Genomic DNA, 17,081 nt, shown 5'->3' with positions numbered 1-17,081 from the left:
TCGGATCTCTCCCTCTCCCTCTCCCTCTCGTTCTCTTCGTCGTAACTGTCAAAACCACCAGAGCTGTACATCGAACAACAGTAAGACTCCTCCAGTTACACCAAAACTATAGATCTCTCATAACCACCGCTCTTCTCTAGAACTGCAGAGGTTGGCGCCCCTCTCGTTCTCTTCGAAACCGCTGCAACCGCCGCTCTTCTCAATAATCGGCGCTCCCCTTTTCTTCTCAAAGCATGCACACTCAAATCATCACCATGACGCCGACAAGGACAGAACTGTAGATCTCTTAGAACCATCGCTCTTCTCAAGTGCTCTTCTCCGGAACTGCAGAGGTCGGCACCCCTCTTGTTCTCTTTGGAACCACTACAACCAATGCTCTTCTCATGAATCGCCACTCCCCTTTTCTTCTAAAGCATGCACACTTAGATCATCACCATGACGCTGGCGAGACATCCCCTTTTCTTCTCCGTCGCTCTTCTCCCGAATCCCATTACATTGGTCTACATCAGAGACCTTGTGAATGCGCAGAATGCTTACTAGCAACTTCCCGGAGGAGATCGATGAGTTGATATTTGGAGAAAGGTTCTAGGAGCGTATGGACTGGCTCTTCGGTATCATCATCATCTTCGTCGACACCATCTCCATCAGTGTTTTCTGCTGACACCACATCCCGTTCAGCCATCTCCTCAATCGAAGACCCCTTCAGGTGCTTCTTCTAAAGCACACCCATCACCCATCCTACGAGTTCAACATCAGGCAACGGGTTTTGGTTGGAGGAAGCTGTGTTTATTTTTGTCTCTCTACTATCACTTCCGTTGGATTGGATTAGGTTAGGCAACTAGAGCTTTTTCGCTGGAGAGTCTCAATTTTGATCGCAAAGAAGAGATCCTGAGACTCTTCAGGTTTTGATTTTGATCCTGGATAGGAGAGAAGTAGAACAGAAAGAGGGCTTTCTTATAGTTTTGACTTAATTTTTGGGTGTTCTTTTCTGATTTTTCTGCTTCTTTTTCTGTTGATTCATTCTTTTATAGACAACATAGCAAAATATTCTTCTGAAAACAATGAAGACTACACAATTATCTTCTGATGACTTTGGATATTCAAAGGCTTGGCCTCCTGGGTTCCGATTCCACCCCACCGATGAGGAATTGATCCTCTATCTAAAGAGGAAGATGTGTCAACGTCAATCCAATTCAATGTAATCGCAAAAATCGACCCCTACAAGTGGGATCCTAAAGAATTACCAGGTATCATCATATTCTCTCTCCCGTCTCTTTCTTATTTCTCTGTATTTTTCTTGTAAGGTCGATCGAGTTGAGACTGTTGACTTTGGTTGTATTGGGATTTACTCAAATTGACCATAGGTTTCCCTTTCTTGTTGATCTACCCTTTATTGTTACTATTTGTGTTTTGGTATCCAGGATCTTTAATTATTACTCTTACCATTAGAATCTTTGGTTGGGAGAACTTGATCGATGGCTTTACCAATCAAAATGTTTTTTTTTTTTTTTACTCAATTGCAGAGGTCAGAGGTGGGAATGGATATTTTCGAGACTTTTGATAAATATATTAGTCACATGATATCACATGTAACAGAAAGTTAACCAATGCTAAGGGTAAGGATGGAATTAGTCAATCTTCAGAAACTGTAAGGGTAGCATTAATCAATTTTTAATCAGTAGTACACTTGGTAAATTAGCTAAACCAAAAGAGTAGTTTAAGAAATTTACCCTTAGGGGGTGTTATTTTTTCGGATTTTGAGAGGTGGAAAGTTGGTCAATGGATTTTGGATCTCATTGACCAAGAATCCCATTTATTTTTTCAGATTTATGTAGGGATCAGGGAAATTTTATTTTTCTAAGTATCACCTTGATGGATAAATAACTTTTCCACATAGGAATAAAGTTGTCTACACTTGAATGAGACAAAAATTCTCTTTTTAATATATATATATATATATATATATATATATATATAAGTAATGAAATCAAGTCTCCCTTAATCAGACACTTGGCAGCCCTATAGCAAGACAAATGTCCTCCCATTAATTTGCAAAATCAAGCTTCCAAATTTTGTGAGAAAAAAGTAGACACGTCCTCCTATTAATTTGCAAAATCAAGAACCATCTGAGTAGTGGCCTTCCAAATTTTATGAGAAAAATTAGACACCTGTCAACAATCAGAGAAGTGGCCATTTAAGAACACAGCCCATAACCATGCAAACTCATGTGTCATTCGAACTCTTCTTTACAAAAAGTGAAGAGTGCGACGCTCCCACTCTCTATCGGTTCCTAAAAAAGGAGAATAAGATACATTTAAATGTTTGCATCTCAGACACATCTCCAACTCTGAGAAATATACAACCCATAGAACTCTGCAACTTAAAGATTCAATCTAACAGAAACATAAACTTTCTGCTCATTCAACGTGTCTATCAAATTCTCAAGGAATCTCCTTTGTGAATCTGCGACTTTAGAGAAGCCTGGAACTCACAAAACTCTCAAGGTCTCTGACAAACTCTCATGTCTGCTATTCAGAGAATTCTGGAACAACTCTGCTACTCAAATAACTCGTAACTTCAGCATTGGTGCTGCATTGAAGGTCCCGGTTCAGTTACCTTCCAATCGGTTAGTGTATTATCATGCTATAATTTTTATTAGTGTTTCAATAGTTGTTTAATGCTTCTTCTATTATCTGTGTGTCTTCAAATACATTAATTAAATATTAAATAGGAATCAATATTTATTAACAGTCTTTCAAATTGTTAAGCCAAATCATTAATGTTTGTTCTTAAATGCAAAATATGAATTAATAATAATAAAAATAATGATAAAAATACCCTCAACTAATCTGGCAACCTTAGGGGTCATTCACTAATTTTAAATAAAAGAAAATGATTGACAGAACTTATCCAATTATACCCGGTAAGTTACCGAAAACGTGGCGTTAATAATACCCTCAACCAATCTGGCAACCTTATTGATGATTGGTTACATCCACCGGACGGTCCGGACCATTTCCTCATTTTCATATATATATATGTATATCAGCACTCTTTTCAAGAAATTATTAAGTGGGGCTGTGGGGGCCTGATGGCAGCCTGAACCCTGAAGAGCGAAGAATCAAGCGTGAAGCGTCCCTGGAGGCCGGAGCCCCTAAAAGCAATTATTAACCAACGGAAGAAGAGAAAGGGGAGGAATCGGACAATATGGGTATCTCGGCTGCCATCGGAGACGCAGAAGCGGAAAAATCACTGCTTCTGACAACTAACACCAGCGGCAACGACAAGGTCCCAAAGGACACCTTCCACTTAGCCTACATCATCTACTTCACCCTGGGTACGGGTTTCCTTCTCCCATGGAACGCCTTCATAACCGCCGTCGACTACTTCACCTACCTCTACCCGGATGTTAGCGTTGACCGCGTCTTCGCCGTCGTGTACATGCTGATCTGCCTCTTCTGCCTCCTCGTCATCACTGCTTACGCCCACAAATCCGATTCTTTCATCAGGATCAACATCGGCCTTGCTCTGTTTGTTGTGTCGCTGATCATTGTGCCAGTCATGGACGTGTTGTACACTAAGGGAAGGAGGGGATTATATGACGGATACTATGTTACGGTTGGTGCGGTTGGCCTTTCTGGAGTGGCTGATGCCTTGGTCCAGGGTGGGGTTATTGGGTCTGCTGGGGAGCTCCCAGAGAGGTACATGCAAGCTGTGGTTGCTGGAACGGCTGCTTCTGGTATTACACTACTACTGCTTCTTTTTACGAGTCTAATTTCTGCTTCTGGTATTGTATTTTTCTGCTAATTTCCTGGTTTTCTTGTCTTTCATTTTTTTTTGTAAACGTCTTCATTAGTCTAACGGATCAACATACAGATGCTTTTCTTTCCATATAGAGGATTTGCTTGCTCTTTACATGCAATATATGGTAGATTATGAACTTATGTGATTCCTAATTCCTAATGATATATGATAATATTAGCGGGGCTTAAATAGAAATTTTGTTAGATTTGGGTTCAATGCTCTGCCAGACACGAAAAATTTGTCAAATTCCCAACCCAAGTTGGTGCCATATTTGGGTTGGCGAATTTGAGTTTTAACATGGGGGAAGAATTACAAACATCTTTTAATTGTTGTATTACATTTTTTATAATTTAATTAAAAATAGATATCTACATGAGTGAAAAATGAGAGGAGCAGGCCCCTCACCTACCCTTTTTCGTCTTTCTTATATAGATATAGATATAGGTACATGCTCAAAATGATCCCATAGTCCAAAAAATTTCTCTAATGGTATGTGCTCGGAGCACCTGTTACATGTCCCCTGTTGTGTCAAATTGGTGCCTTGTTTTGATTTTTCTTGTTTTTTTGTGCCTTTTGAGCTCCTCCTTGTATTACAGAAAATACTTCTATTTAGATTAATTTTTATTTCTTTTTTCAATTTGAGTATTGTTAATGTGCTGGGTCGTTGTTCTTACTCGCAAGGATCAAAATTTTGATATGATACACCCATATCGGGCGTATTGTATTTTATATTTTGGGTCCCGATACACTTGTTATAGTTAAAAGTACCAATACACCTCTGCCGATACAGAGGTGTATCGATACTTTGAACCTTGCTCATTCATTAGGAAATTTAGTGTGAGATTTGAATACCGAGTCAAATTGGTGGCTTCTTTTGGTTTTTCTATTGATTTTCTGATTCGTAAACTGCTCCTGGAAGGCATTTTAATTTTTAAATGTGTTGTGCTAGTGATATGTGTTGAGTTAAACTGGTATCTCCCCCCCCCCTGATTTTTCCTTTTTTCCTTTTGAGGTTTTGTGACATTGGTGCTCAAAATGATCGTATGATGGTCGATTTTTTAATTGTTAAGCTCCTATTCTCTTATGTGTAGAAAGAAAACTGTGGCAACAGTTCTGCTGTTTGTTTGGGGGGGGGGGCTCTTTGTGCTTTATATTGGGCTCCGTTTGGTTTGTGGGTGGGATGGGAAAGTGTAAAAACTTGCACTTCCATTGTTTGGTTTTATATATGGGAAAATAATAAGAAAAACACTGTTACGAGCTGGTTCTTCGCCGGATTCATGTAAGATGAAGAACAGAACTCCATGACTGCAGCGGTGGTCAGAGAGAGAGAGAGGGAAAATGAGGGAATGAGAGAGAGATAGGAGTGCTAAGAAAGCAGATCGCCACTGCTGAGAGTTGCAGCGGCAATCAGAGAAAGGGAGGAAGACGGGAAGAATAGGAAGAAGAAGAAGGTGAGGGAGGAGAGAGAAGAGGAAGATGGAGGGAGAGACAGTATCTGGTGAAGATCGCTGCTGCCCCTCGCAGATCCCTGACTCCGCAGATCACCGCTGCCCCTCGCAGAAGAGAGAAGAGAAAGGGAGGAAGATGGGAGGAATAGGAAGAAGAAGAAGGTGAGGGAGAAGAGAGAAGAGGAAGATGGAGGGAGATCGCCACAGATCCCTTGTAGATCGCCACTGCCCCTTGCACTGGTTCCTTGCCAGCATCTGGTGAGGAAGAAGACCAATAACAATCAGTTCAATGGTAACAGTGGTTTCTCGAGTTTTTCCACCGGGGTCTCACGGTTTTGGTGCGACCCCGATTCCACGATTTCGGGATCTGACATCCCACATTTTTCTCATCCCATCCTTCTATTTCCCTCAAAACAAATGAGAGAAAAAGGAATATTTTTGGAATATTCCCTTTTTCTCATCCCCATCCCACAAACCAAACAGAGCCTTGGGGAACCAGGCAAGAGCACAGATGCCATATTCAATAGAAACATTACCTTCCCACCTTCTGAATTCTTAGAAAAGCATGGTAGCTGATGAAGTATGTATGAAATTGCATCTATTCCTAAATGGTGATTTGTGAAGGATATTGGGGAATTATTTTATATTTTTTTTGATAATTGAATGGTAATTTATTCAAAGATAATAAGGTGATGTTTCAAAACAGACTGCCCGTGGAGAGGCACAAGCTAGTTTACACTGCTAAAATGAATCAGATGGATCATTGTTGAAATCATGATCCAGATGAATAAGGCGAAGCCCTATATGGTGGCATTTGGAAACTTTCTGAGCATGGCTTCTCTGTAGATCTGTTAATGATATCATCAATAAGGAGGTTACTTGCTCATGAATCTTGAATCTTGGTTCAAGTTTATCTAAGTTGCTTATTATGGTCTTTTTAAAGCATGGTAGCTGAGTAATATTCTATCAACTTTCTTGAGTTTGGTGTTTTTTCTTTCTAGAAGTAATTCCTAGAAGCACAATTGTCAGATTAGGGTATTCATTTTTCTTCGAGATGTGATGGTTGAAACCCTCTTAGAGTGATTTGAGATCAACTTAACAAACTCTTACTTGATTGTTTGGGGCCACTACACATCCTGTGTTCCATTACAGCACTCAACCAAAAGCTGCTTCTGTCAATTGTAAGCCCTCAAATTATTTGTCATTATTTATTGTCAAAATTTGAACCCGCATCCTCTTCAGCAATGTTTTTGCTCCTTTAGAGGCTTTGTCCTGCACAAAGTCAGTTTTCATCAGTGCAGTCATTGGTAACTTTGGATCCAAGAGTGCTCTTCTGTTGTAGGCAATATTTAAAAATGTAGAGATGGGAAACAAGGTTCCAGGGCCTTTAGATGCATAAGACCTATGTGTCATCATTTACCATTTTTCAAAGAAAAACATCAAACTACTGATGAAGGTCTTGAAAGAAGGGTGTGAGTTTCTGCTGTTGGGAAGGGTTTTGGTTTGGGTGCCTGATTGTTTTGTTTTTGGAAAGAGGGGAGATAAGCTATATGTAGGGGTTCTGGCTTTGATTTGGGTCTGTCTGCAGCAGGTTTTTTGAGTTTAATGTTTTTTGTTTTGTTTAAGGGCTTGTCTAGAAGTTGGGGTGGGTTGGTTATGATGGGTTTTCGGGTGATAACCTTGTCACCTTCTGTATTATCTGCTGGTTGTTTTCTAATAAATTTTCTTCTTTATTTATCTTCAAAAATAAAAAGAAAAACATCAAGCTAAAATGAGTATGGAAATATGCATGAGAGGAGTATATTTTATGTAAGAAAAGCAAATAAATGATTAGAGGATCACATAAATATCAAATAAGAATATTAGAAACCATAGGAAATCAATCGCATACTTAGAAAACATGTAATGATTATTAAGAAGCACTAAATTGTTAAGTAATATTTTAAATGGCTTTAAATATGTTAAGAACCATAAAAAATCTCAGCAAATCAAAGTTTGTTTTTCTTATTTTTTCCTATTTGGGAGGATTATTTGTGAGAAATGCTATGATATTTAAGAAAACTAGACAGCTATATGCTAGTAAGGGCCTCTTCGTTTGCTTGAAGTCTGACATCTGAAAGTGTAATAATTACATTAAGAGGTATATTGGTATTGGTGAACTTTTCTTTGCTCTGAACTCTGAATGCAGAGAATGTTATTCTGAATTCTGAAAACTATCAAATATCCATTTTGACCCCATATATAGGAGTTTTTGTTTGTCTTTTTGGGGGTATCATTGGAAAACAAAAAGTTGTATGATTGCAATTTAATAGATAAGAGATAAGAGGAAACAAACAATCAATTTTCTCTTAAAATTAAAAGATTCTTCTGAACAGATAAGAGTTAAGAGGAAACGAACAGGCCCCAACTCTGGTGTTATGAAATCTCCACTTGTTACTTTTATGTATCACCTATGCATGCCTTGAAGCTGAACTGAAGTTAATTTGCTGATTCAACTTTTTTTCTTGATCGAAGAGATAATTGTTGCTTACACAAAATGTTCTAAGATCAGCATATATTTATCTCCTGAGAACTCAAAAATACGTATTCAAGTACTTAAGGCTTCAATCAGACTGAAAAGAATTACTATGGACTGCAATTCTCTTCAAAATCTTCTAGGATTACAATTTTGTGTTTACCAAAATTGTTCAATCACAAGATTATTACTTGTCAGAAAAAAAAAGAACAGTTCAATCACAGGATTGTTGTGAACTGAATTAAATTATCATGGCAGATTATACTGAATAACCCTTTAATAAATGAGTGCAGGGGTTCTTGTTTCAATTCTGAGGATCATAACCAAAGCCATGTTTCCACAGGATCCCCATGGTCTCAGAAAAAGTGCAATCCTTTACTTCATTGTTGGTATTGTGGTTATGGTCATATGCATTGTTTTCCACAATGTAGCACACAGGCTTCCAATTATTCAATATTACAAAGATATAAAAACACAGGCTGCACTTGAGGAGGAAAATGAGGAAGGTTTCACGAGTGGGTCTACCTGGAGATCAACCTTGTGGGACATTATAGGGAGAGTCAAGTGGTTTGGGTTTGGGATAGTCCTTATCTACATTGTGACATTGTCAATATTTCCAGGATATATTACAGAAGATGTGCACTCACTGATCCTAAAAGACTGGTATCCAATCCTTCTCATTAGTGCCTACAATGTGTTTGATCTCATTGGCAAGTCCTTGACTGCAGTGTACCTCCTTGAGAATTCAAAGGTTGCCATTGGCGCCTGTGTTGCAAGGCTGCTATTTTACCCACTCTTCTTAGGCTGCTTGCATGGTCCCAAGTTTTTTCGAACAGAGATTCCAGTCACACTGCTAACGTGCCTTCTTGGCTTGACGAATGGCTATTTTACAAGTGTTTTGATGATTGTGGCGCCCAAGACTGTCCAGCTACAACATGCTGAGTCTGCAGGTTTTGTGATTGTACTGTTCTTGGTTGTTGGCTTAGCAATTGGTTCGGTGGTAGCTTGGTTTTGGGTCATCTGATCGCTTAGCAATTTGTAATGTCTTTCAAACCCCCAACCCAGTGTAAGGTGGATGGGGGAACTGTCAGTGATTGCAAGGTTCCTATTCCTGGATCCAGTTTTAATTTGTAAATCCATGACACCACCTATTTTAACAAGTTAATCTACTCATGAAACACGAGTGGTTGCTGTATAAGAAATAATGTATAGATTGGGTTTGCACTTTACACCACATAGCAATGTAAGATTAGGGAGATGATGCCAAGATGGAGTACAATTGGCACGGGTGATGGTAAAACATGTAGTGCATTACAATCTTGTCCGATTGTTAGTGGCGGCTACACAGGACAATCTAAATAGTTGGATGACTCGGATCTGTTGCCTCTGTTGCATTGGTTGAAGCATTGGTTGTTCATATACAGAAGGGGGGAGGGGGGCGGATTGAGACATTAACAAGTTGAGACTTCGCATGATTTTTTTTTACAGAAACACTATCCATTGCATGGATTTTGTTTTAGGTAAGCAATCAATATCCTCTTCTGGTCACGTAGTTAACTTCCGATTAATAGAGGCAATTCGAAGCTAGGACGTGTTGAGGGTGTTGGAACAGTCGGATCAGCTGTAGGCAAGGTTCAAAATATTGATACGTTTAATATGTCGGTATGTGTATCATACAAATCGATACTATTTTTTTAATTTTTTTTTGAAACCAGTTCAGAGAGGTCGGTTTAGGATTCCTCCATCCCCTGAACTGGTCAAAACCCCCCAATACACCCACTGTAGGAGTGTATTGGAAAGGTCCCAAAATGATACGTATTAGTTGATACGTCTTAAAATTGGCTTAGTAGAATAGAGTTTGGTTATTAAGGTTGTTGTCAACGAGCCACCACTCGCATTGTGCCCCTATAGGGGCTGTAGTTCACTTTCTTGGCTTTACTTTTTCAGCAACTATTACTTTTCTCCAAATGGTGGTGGAAACCGATAGCAGGGCTCGAAATCGCATTTATTCTAGGACTACCCAGTTTACGTACCACCTGAACCACCACTCGGTAAACAAAAAAAGATTGACATGCAGTGCGAAAAACGTCCATTATTCAATATAAAACTCAATTCTCTCAAAGAATCTTATGACTATAAAACTCGCATCTTTTAAAACCAACCCCATAATGAAATCATTATTTAATCCTGATAGTAGGTAAGCAATTCATCCGAGTCAAATAGATCAATTCATGCTGCAATTAAATAATAAAATTTTTAAAATACAAACAATATAAATAAATAAATAAACTGTAGAAAAATTGAACACATTTTTAATATTTTATATAAACCATATTAAAAGAAAATAAATGACAAACAAAAATTGTCATGGAAATGAGAATACAAAATTTAAAACAAACTCAAAAATAAAATTATTTTCCTATTAATTGGTGCATCAATAGTTTAGCCTTTTGAGTAAAATGTCCTAACCCTTGAAATACAAAAATTTTGCAAAGACAAAAAAATATGAAAAAATATGGAAATTTTGTAGAAAGCAATTGAACACATTATTAATATAACATATTTATCATATTAAACAAAAATAAAATTTATTTATATACGTATAGAAACAAAAAACAACTGTCATTATTACTAGCATCATCTTCTAAAATTGCCACATAAAAGCATGTGGACATTTGCTATCATGCAAGAAAGCTCTATGAAGTAAAATATAATATGAAGATCAGTAATGTGTCTCGCTGCAAGAGAATAACATGCATACAAACAGAGACTCGAGTCTCAATCACTCTTAAATCTTAATATGGGACTTCTACCATCACCATACAGCATCCTATTTTTTCAAAGCAAGATGTACACTGCCTACCTTTGGTGAATTAGTGGAAATACCACCACCAATACATTGAAGAGGAGCAGAGCTTTATCCACAGTAATGGGCAGATAATCTCAGAATCACTCATGCAGTAATCTCAACATTAAGCAAAATCCTGAGTCACTGAGAGCATATGAAAGTGCAAAGGGAATTAACTTTTCAGTAACTTAGTAGACAATCTCGAAACTTCACTCCTGAAATATCAATAAAAAAAGTAAACGTATTTTATTCAGTTACGACATGAGATTCCAGTGGAAGATTGGAAAAAGAAAACACAAAATCTGTATATGAAATAATAGAATTAGCTGTACTAGCTATTGCTTCCATTTCAAAAAGAATGGGCAATCCTACTGCCAAGGTTTAAAGTTTAAAGTTTAAAGTTTCATAGCCAGCATACATATTTCACCCCACATTCATTTTTTGGACATTATGTTTCTTGACTGCCCAACATTCTGATCCATGCAGCATAGCTGGTCTTACAACAGTTTTATAAACTTTCCTTTTAATCTAAGTGCTATTCAATTATCAAATAAGATTCCAGGTGCACCCCTCCATTTTGCCCATCATACTCCAATTTTATGGGCAACATCCTCCTCCATCTCTCTGTTGTTATGAATTATCGAACCAAGATACTTGAAAATGTCACACCGAGTTACTCTTCATCTCCAATTCAAGTGTATGCTGATTTATACTCCAAGTATTATTAAAATTTTTACCAAAAAAATTATTACTGAACTTACATATCATATTATCTTTTTTCCTGATACATTGTCATATATTCAATTTAGTCATACTTATTATAGGGTCCGTTTCATTTGCAGTCAAAATCGAAATTGGAATTGAAATTCCTTGGAATCAGAATCGGAACCAAAATTGGCCGGAATGGATTCTCATTCCCAAGGGAGAGGGAGGGAATGACCATTCCCTCAGATGGGGGAATGCCATTCCACAAGGAATATGAATCAGATCCCGATTCCACCCAACCAAACAGTGGAATTGGACTTCCAGCTCCTATTCCCACAAACCAAATGGAGCTTTAAAACTTCTTGTTTGATTGTTTCTAAGGTATTTGTCCATAAAACTTTTTGCATTTAATCATTCATTAGTTTCATCAATAAATCATCAAACAACATGCACCATAGGACCCCTCTCTTGAATATGTTTAGTCAATTCAGATATGACCTTTGCAAATAAACAAGGGCCAAGTATTGAGCTTTGATGAAGACCCATCTCAACTATAAAATCTGATGTCTCTCACATAGGTGTTCGAGCATTGGTTGTTGCACCCTCATACATATTCTTAATTGCATCTATATACCTATTGAGAACACCTTTCTTTTCCAAGATCCACCATATTATCTCTCTAAGAACTTTACCAAATGCTTTTTGTAGATCGATGAACACCATAAGATCTCCTCTTCTCTCTAAACTTTTCTAGCAATTGTCTTAAAAGAAAGATAGCTTCCGTGGTGGATTTCCGTAGCATAAAGCTGTAAACCCAAATTGGTTCTTTAATATACTTGTTTCATGTTGTACCCTTTGCTCTTGCAAATTTTCACAATATGGCTCATGACTCATGAGTTTAATCCCCTGACAGTTTATTACAACTTTATATATTGCCTTTGTTCTTAAATATAGGTTCTATACTACTCTTTCTCCACTAATCAGCATACTTTTTCTCCTCTTTTCTTTTGACATCTTATTAAATAGCTAAATTAACCACAACAAGCCGACCTCTCCCATTCCTTCCCACACTTTTATTGGAATACCATCAAGTCCTAAAACATTTCTCTTCTCCATCTTATTTAGTGCCTCTTTCACTTTTAGTTATAATTTCATGAAGGCACGTGTTATTTTTTCACTATCAATGTTACTAATCTCTCCATTAGTGCCCTCTACATGTTCATTTGATAATTTTTTAAAATAGTTTTCCATCTTTCCTTGGTTTCCACATATTTTACCAAGATGCTTTGATATTCCTCTTTAATACACTTAACATAGCCTAATATATGGTAAAACTCATTTTTTAATCAATTTTGTGATCAAACTCATCATATTCCTTAAATTTAACTTTGGGTTCCTTCTTTTTAACTTCCTTTTCCGTTCAAATTTTCGTAAAATGTCCCTTGCTACTTTCTTTATGCAATTTGCCATTCCAAGTCACAGATCATTAGTTTTTTCATCTAAATTACAATTTCCTTGCATTATTTTGTTTGTAAACTGTGCTAATTTTACTCCTTTTTGATCCTCCCACCAAATTTTCAAGGCTCCAAGGCAAAACTAGGCGTTGGGGTGGGGGTGGGGGAACCTTGTCACCTAGGCAATGGAATGTTTTTTACATAAAAGCAATGAATTCTAGGGTAATTCCCTAGGTTTCAATAGCAACCAGCAACCATCTTCATATTAAAACATAGAAGAAAAGAAAATGTAGAAAATATAGGGCTAAGCCCCTTTTTTTGTCTAGGAAAAGGGAAGAAAGGATGGAAAAATAAAGAGAAGAAGAATGTTTATTGGACATAATTTTAAGCTCTTCCTTGTTGATTCAGGTTCTTAAGTCTACAAAGGCTTAAGACAGACAATAATAAAATTTTCATTATAATATCAAAAAAAAAGAATATAAAAGGTTTTCATAGTGGCATGTACAAAATAGGTAGACCATCAAGCAAGGCAACCATTTAAAAGTGCCTTCTCTCATAGGCAGGTGCCTAGGCATCACCTTGACAACCATGATTCGACTTATGTTTTATCCACTTTTAAAAGTTATCAGTGTTCATCTTTCTTTTTGAAAAATGTGTTCAAATTTGTCATATCATAAACTAATGCAAATTAAAGATTGTATCTCATGTTCCATTCCCCTTCTCAAACCCAAATCCTCCATGTACCACATCATATCCAATACTTTTCCCTACACATCCATATAAGTTCTATAAAAAAAAGATCTTCCCATTTAGTATTTGTTCGGTTAACCCTTCTAAGTTTTTCAAAATTGTTTTTTTAATGATTTCTAAAAAACCCACTTGAGGTACATAAGAACTAAATATGTTAATGATTTCCCCACCTAAAACAAGTATAATTAAAATTAGTCTATCTCCAATGGTTTTAACATTTATAATTCCGTTTTATAGATCTTTGTCTACTATCAAAAAAATATCTAGAATGCCAACCATGAATGAACCATCCCCAATACTTTTTGTTCAAGACTTCTTCCTTTGAGCACTGTTTGCCTTCAAAAATTCTACTATTTCTCTCACTCCATATAGCCTAAAATACTGCTGCAGGAATGAAGCTCCATGCAAACTTTCCAGCCTTACTTAAACCCCCTAGATACCATGCCTCTCCATGAATTCCTTCACATCCACTGGGAAGAAAAGCTTTACCCCAAATAAGTCCAACAATCTTGTCTAGATCCATTGAGAAAAATCACAGTGGACCAGCAAATGCCCAGATGACTCCACATTTTCGATCCATAAGGGACACACCATATCTGCCACTTCTAAACCTCTTTTACCAACTCTCTGAAGATGGAAGAAAATATGTGATAGAAAGCAAGGTAAACTCTAAAGGGTCTTTCATATCACTAACAGAGTACTTTGGTAAGGGAAAGTATCAGATGGTCTACTTCCCAGAGGGAAGGCAGAGTCTTGGATGGAAGGAGATAAGTGGGGCTTTGGGAGAAATACTGAAATGGAAGATAGAAAAACAAGAAGGTTCAACAGAGGCGAAAAAAACAAAGAAACAGATAACTCTTATACAAGTCAAGTTAAGATGGACAAGCAAGAGTTTCTTGTAGTGGCGAATAGTGCAGGGAGACAAAAAATAGGAGTGAATCTAAAGAAAGAAGATTGGGAAAAGAAACTTGTAGCTAGCTCCTGGGTAAAGGATTGAAAAGCAGTTGCAGATCTGTTAATAGTAAGGCTGAAGCTGAAGAAAAACTTCATTTTAACACCCTTTGAGAAATTAAGGCAGTGCTGGATTTGCTTGAAGATAGAGTGGAAGTCAGGGCCTTAAACATCCAGTCCAATATTGGAAATTTCACAATCTCAAGTTGGAGTCCAGGATCAAACTCAAGAGACATCTTTGTAGAAGATGGGGTTCTAGTGAGACTGTTGGGCCTGCCTTTTCACCTGTGGAGGCAAGAAATTGCTGAATCGATTGCACAATTGTGTGGTGCAACCCTTCTTGGTGCTTACTGGGGAGATCTCCACTTTGCAGCTATCAGTCTAAGTGGAGTAAAACCAGAGAAGATACCATGGAAAGTGGAGCTGAGGGTGGAAGGGCAGGTTGTTTCAGTTTGGCTAGCATCAGCAATTGAAGCTCGGCTCTAGAGAATAGCATGCAGATAGGGAAATGAGAAGGTTGAAGAAGAAGCTCTGTGTGGCACTAGAGGATTGGTGGAGTCAAATGTAAATGGACCTTGCACCAAAATGAAAGCTAAAGAGCTGGGGAGACCAAAAGACAGGCAACAGGAGGGCTTTCTTAAGCATGTAGCTGAAGGCAACCAGCTGACAGGTAGCTGGAGCTATGCGCAGGTGGTTTCAGGCGCCAACCAAAGAGGGTTTAAAATAGGGGAGGAGTTGGTCCAGGGAAAGTCCAAAGCAGCTGGGCCAGTTGTAGGCCTAAACCAGAATGTGTCTAGTTCTAGTAAAGAGGGCTTACAGGTGTCCAAAGATGGGCCTATGAAAAAGCCCATTGCCCAAGACTTATCAAGTGGGCCAAATGGTAAACTGGCCCAAGTGAGTGGCTTAGACTTGAGTAAGTAACGTAACCTTTTTTTTATTTTTAAAGTCACATGAAAAGTCACACAGTTGAACAGTTGGGAAAGAAAGTGGCCCAAGTGATGTGCCCTTTGTTTGTTGCAACTTTATATACCAATATACAACGGATTGTAAGAAAAATTGCAAGAATTTCTCCACTACATTATTTTGTTTTATACGTCTCTTTATTTTAATAATATTTGATAACAAAAAAACTGAAACTTATAGAAGCTGCATGCTTGGGTATACCAGGCATGCACCTTTTAGAAGGGACATCACTTGAGTTCAGGAAAGGTGCATGCCTTAAATTTATCTTGTCTATGTGCGCAAGGCATGCCACTTAAAATAAGTACATTTCCAAGGGTCCTCTACCATGACTTCCCCCCCGACTCATGACCACATCCACATATTCCAATAATATCAAAATTAACACCTATTTTACCACCTCTTGTCTCACAACCAGCACCCATATTGCCATTCAACCATCTTTGGAAAGAGGAAACTGATGGTGCACGATTTGGATGCTCCTAGCTGGAGGGCAGTTCGGACGTCAGTTGCTTAGTTGGCCGGTCGAACTGCAAGAAAAACGGGAACCAAAGGACCCGAGGTAGCTTACCCGGTGTGGTTGCTCCAATGCTTAAGTCAGTACTTTATGTGCGCGAGCTGAAAGCTTGATAGCAAGTAGGCTAGTGAGCAAATAATCACGCATACCTTGTGTCACTAGGCTAGATGCCCTTATATAGGTGAGCTGCCAGGGGTCTCACGAAACACCTCCGAGATCCTCAGCCTGTGTTGTTTAGGAGTCCATTCCGCATCAAGAGGTGGACTTCGTGATAGCCGATAAGGCTTATCGAGTATGTCCGATCTGGGCAGGATGAGGATAAGACCTACACTTGTGTGGCATGATCCCGAAGAGCTCGGAGACAGCTGGCTTGCTTCTAGAAGTCCTCTACGTGTCACCTCGATAGGCCAGGTCATAACGAGCTACTCAGTCCTTGGTCTTGGCTGAGGTGTTTGAGGTACCCAAGGTGACTTGTCCTGCTGAGGTGGCAAGAAGTGCCTCATCAATGTCCAGTCAACTGTCACGTCCACATGTTGGCCTATTAGCAAGTCGAGCCAAATCACCCCTCATCAATTGCAGTCTTGACCCGGTGCGGGGAGTTCATGACGAGTTGAGGTGAATTTGGCTCGGTTTTCTCCCATGCCAAGGTCTGGTCCGAAGGTTAGACCAACCGGTTCAACTGTAAAACCAAGTCGTGTATCGGGGACACGTGGACGTTACGCGGGTTACAGACTCCGCGGACGTCAAAAAACCCACTCAATCGATTTCGACCTCCAGAGCCGTGCGGTCAGTTTTTACAAGAGCCATCGGATCGCGTTGATCTAAGCCATCCAAGATCGACTATTGTGGCTATAAATAAGGGCGCCTTAGGGTCCCATTCGCCTTGTCTTATTCAGGGTATTCGCATTCCAGAGGTCACGCACTAGCTTCCAAGTCGATCGTCTCTATCTTGTTTCCATGGTTGCTCCTCTCTTCTTCGGTCTTAGGTAAGTCGCCTTCCCTTGCCTTGCTTTGAGTTTGTTTCTTGCCTTCAATTCGGTATGTCTAATAGTAGCACAAGTAGCCTGTTTGAGATGAATAGTGAGTCCGATCAAGCCGAGGTGGGCACCTCGGTCCAAGACTTAGAGTC

General features: G+C 38.7%; 2 protein-coding genes across 4 annotated transcripts in view; one reads left to right on the top strand and one right to left on the bottom strand.

Annotated features, from left to right (window-relative positions):
* Positions 1-3,056: 3,056 nt before the first annotated feature.
* On the top strand, positions 3,057-8,969 carry ENT1 (equilibrative nucleotide transporter 1). 2 transcript variants are annotated; one of them, XM_088901268.1, is made up of 2 exons: positions 3,057-3,787; positions 8,061-8,969. In XM_088901268.1, exons 1-2 carry the CDS (start codon positions 3,208-3,210, stop codon positions 8,789-8,791), a joined length of 1,311 nt encoding a protein of 436 aa, XP_088757394.1. In that variant the 5' UTR covers positions 3,057-3,207; the 3' UTR covers positions 8,792-8,969. The 2 variants fall into 2 exon arrangements, with proteins under 2 accessions (XP_088757394.1, XP_010250408.1); XM_010252106.3 differs by having other exon boundaries at positions 3,058-3,739.
* Positions 8,970-10,451: 1,482 nt separating this feature from the next.
* The window catches only part of U2A' (U2 small nuclear ribonucleoprotein A), a 45,559-nt gene continuing 38,929 nt past the window's right edge, over positions 10,452-17,081 (bottom strand). The window contains exon 8 of one of the 2 annotated variants that reach the window (XM_010252104.3): positions 10,452-10,830. In XM_010252104.3, the coding sequence (XP_010250406.1) occupies positions 10,825-10,830 (6 nt within the window). In that variant the 3' untranslated portion in view covers positions 10,452-10,824. The remainder of the gene's footprint in view (positions 10,831-17,081) is intronic. The other variant, XM_010252105.3, reaches the window with a different exon arrangement.

This window comes from Nelumbo nucifera, chromosome 3, assembly GCF_055504915.1.
Source record: "Nelumbo nucifera cultivar China Antique chromosome 3, China Antique-T2T, whole genome shotgun sequence".
Taxonomy (NCBI): domain Eukaryota; kingdom Viridiplantae; phylum Streptophyta; class Magnoliopsida; order Proteales; family Nelumbonaceae; genus Nelumbo; species Nelumbo nucifera.
This window is presented reverse-complemented; position numbering and strand designations above follow the sequence as displayed.

Bases quoted from the DNA above. Each gene is read 5' to 3' on its own strand.
- ENT1 (XM_088901268.1), top strand. From the start codon at position 3,208: ATGGGTATCTCGGCTGCCATCGGAGACGCAGAAGCGGAAAAATCACTG. The intron at 3,788-8,060 runs GTATTGTATTTT...AAATGAGTGCAG, and splicing joins GAGTCTAATTTCTGCTTCTG to GGGTTCTTGTTTCAATTCTG.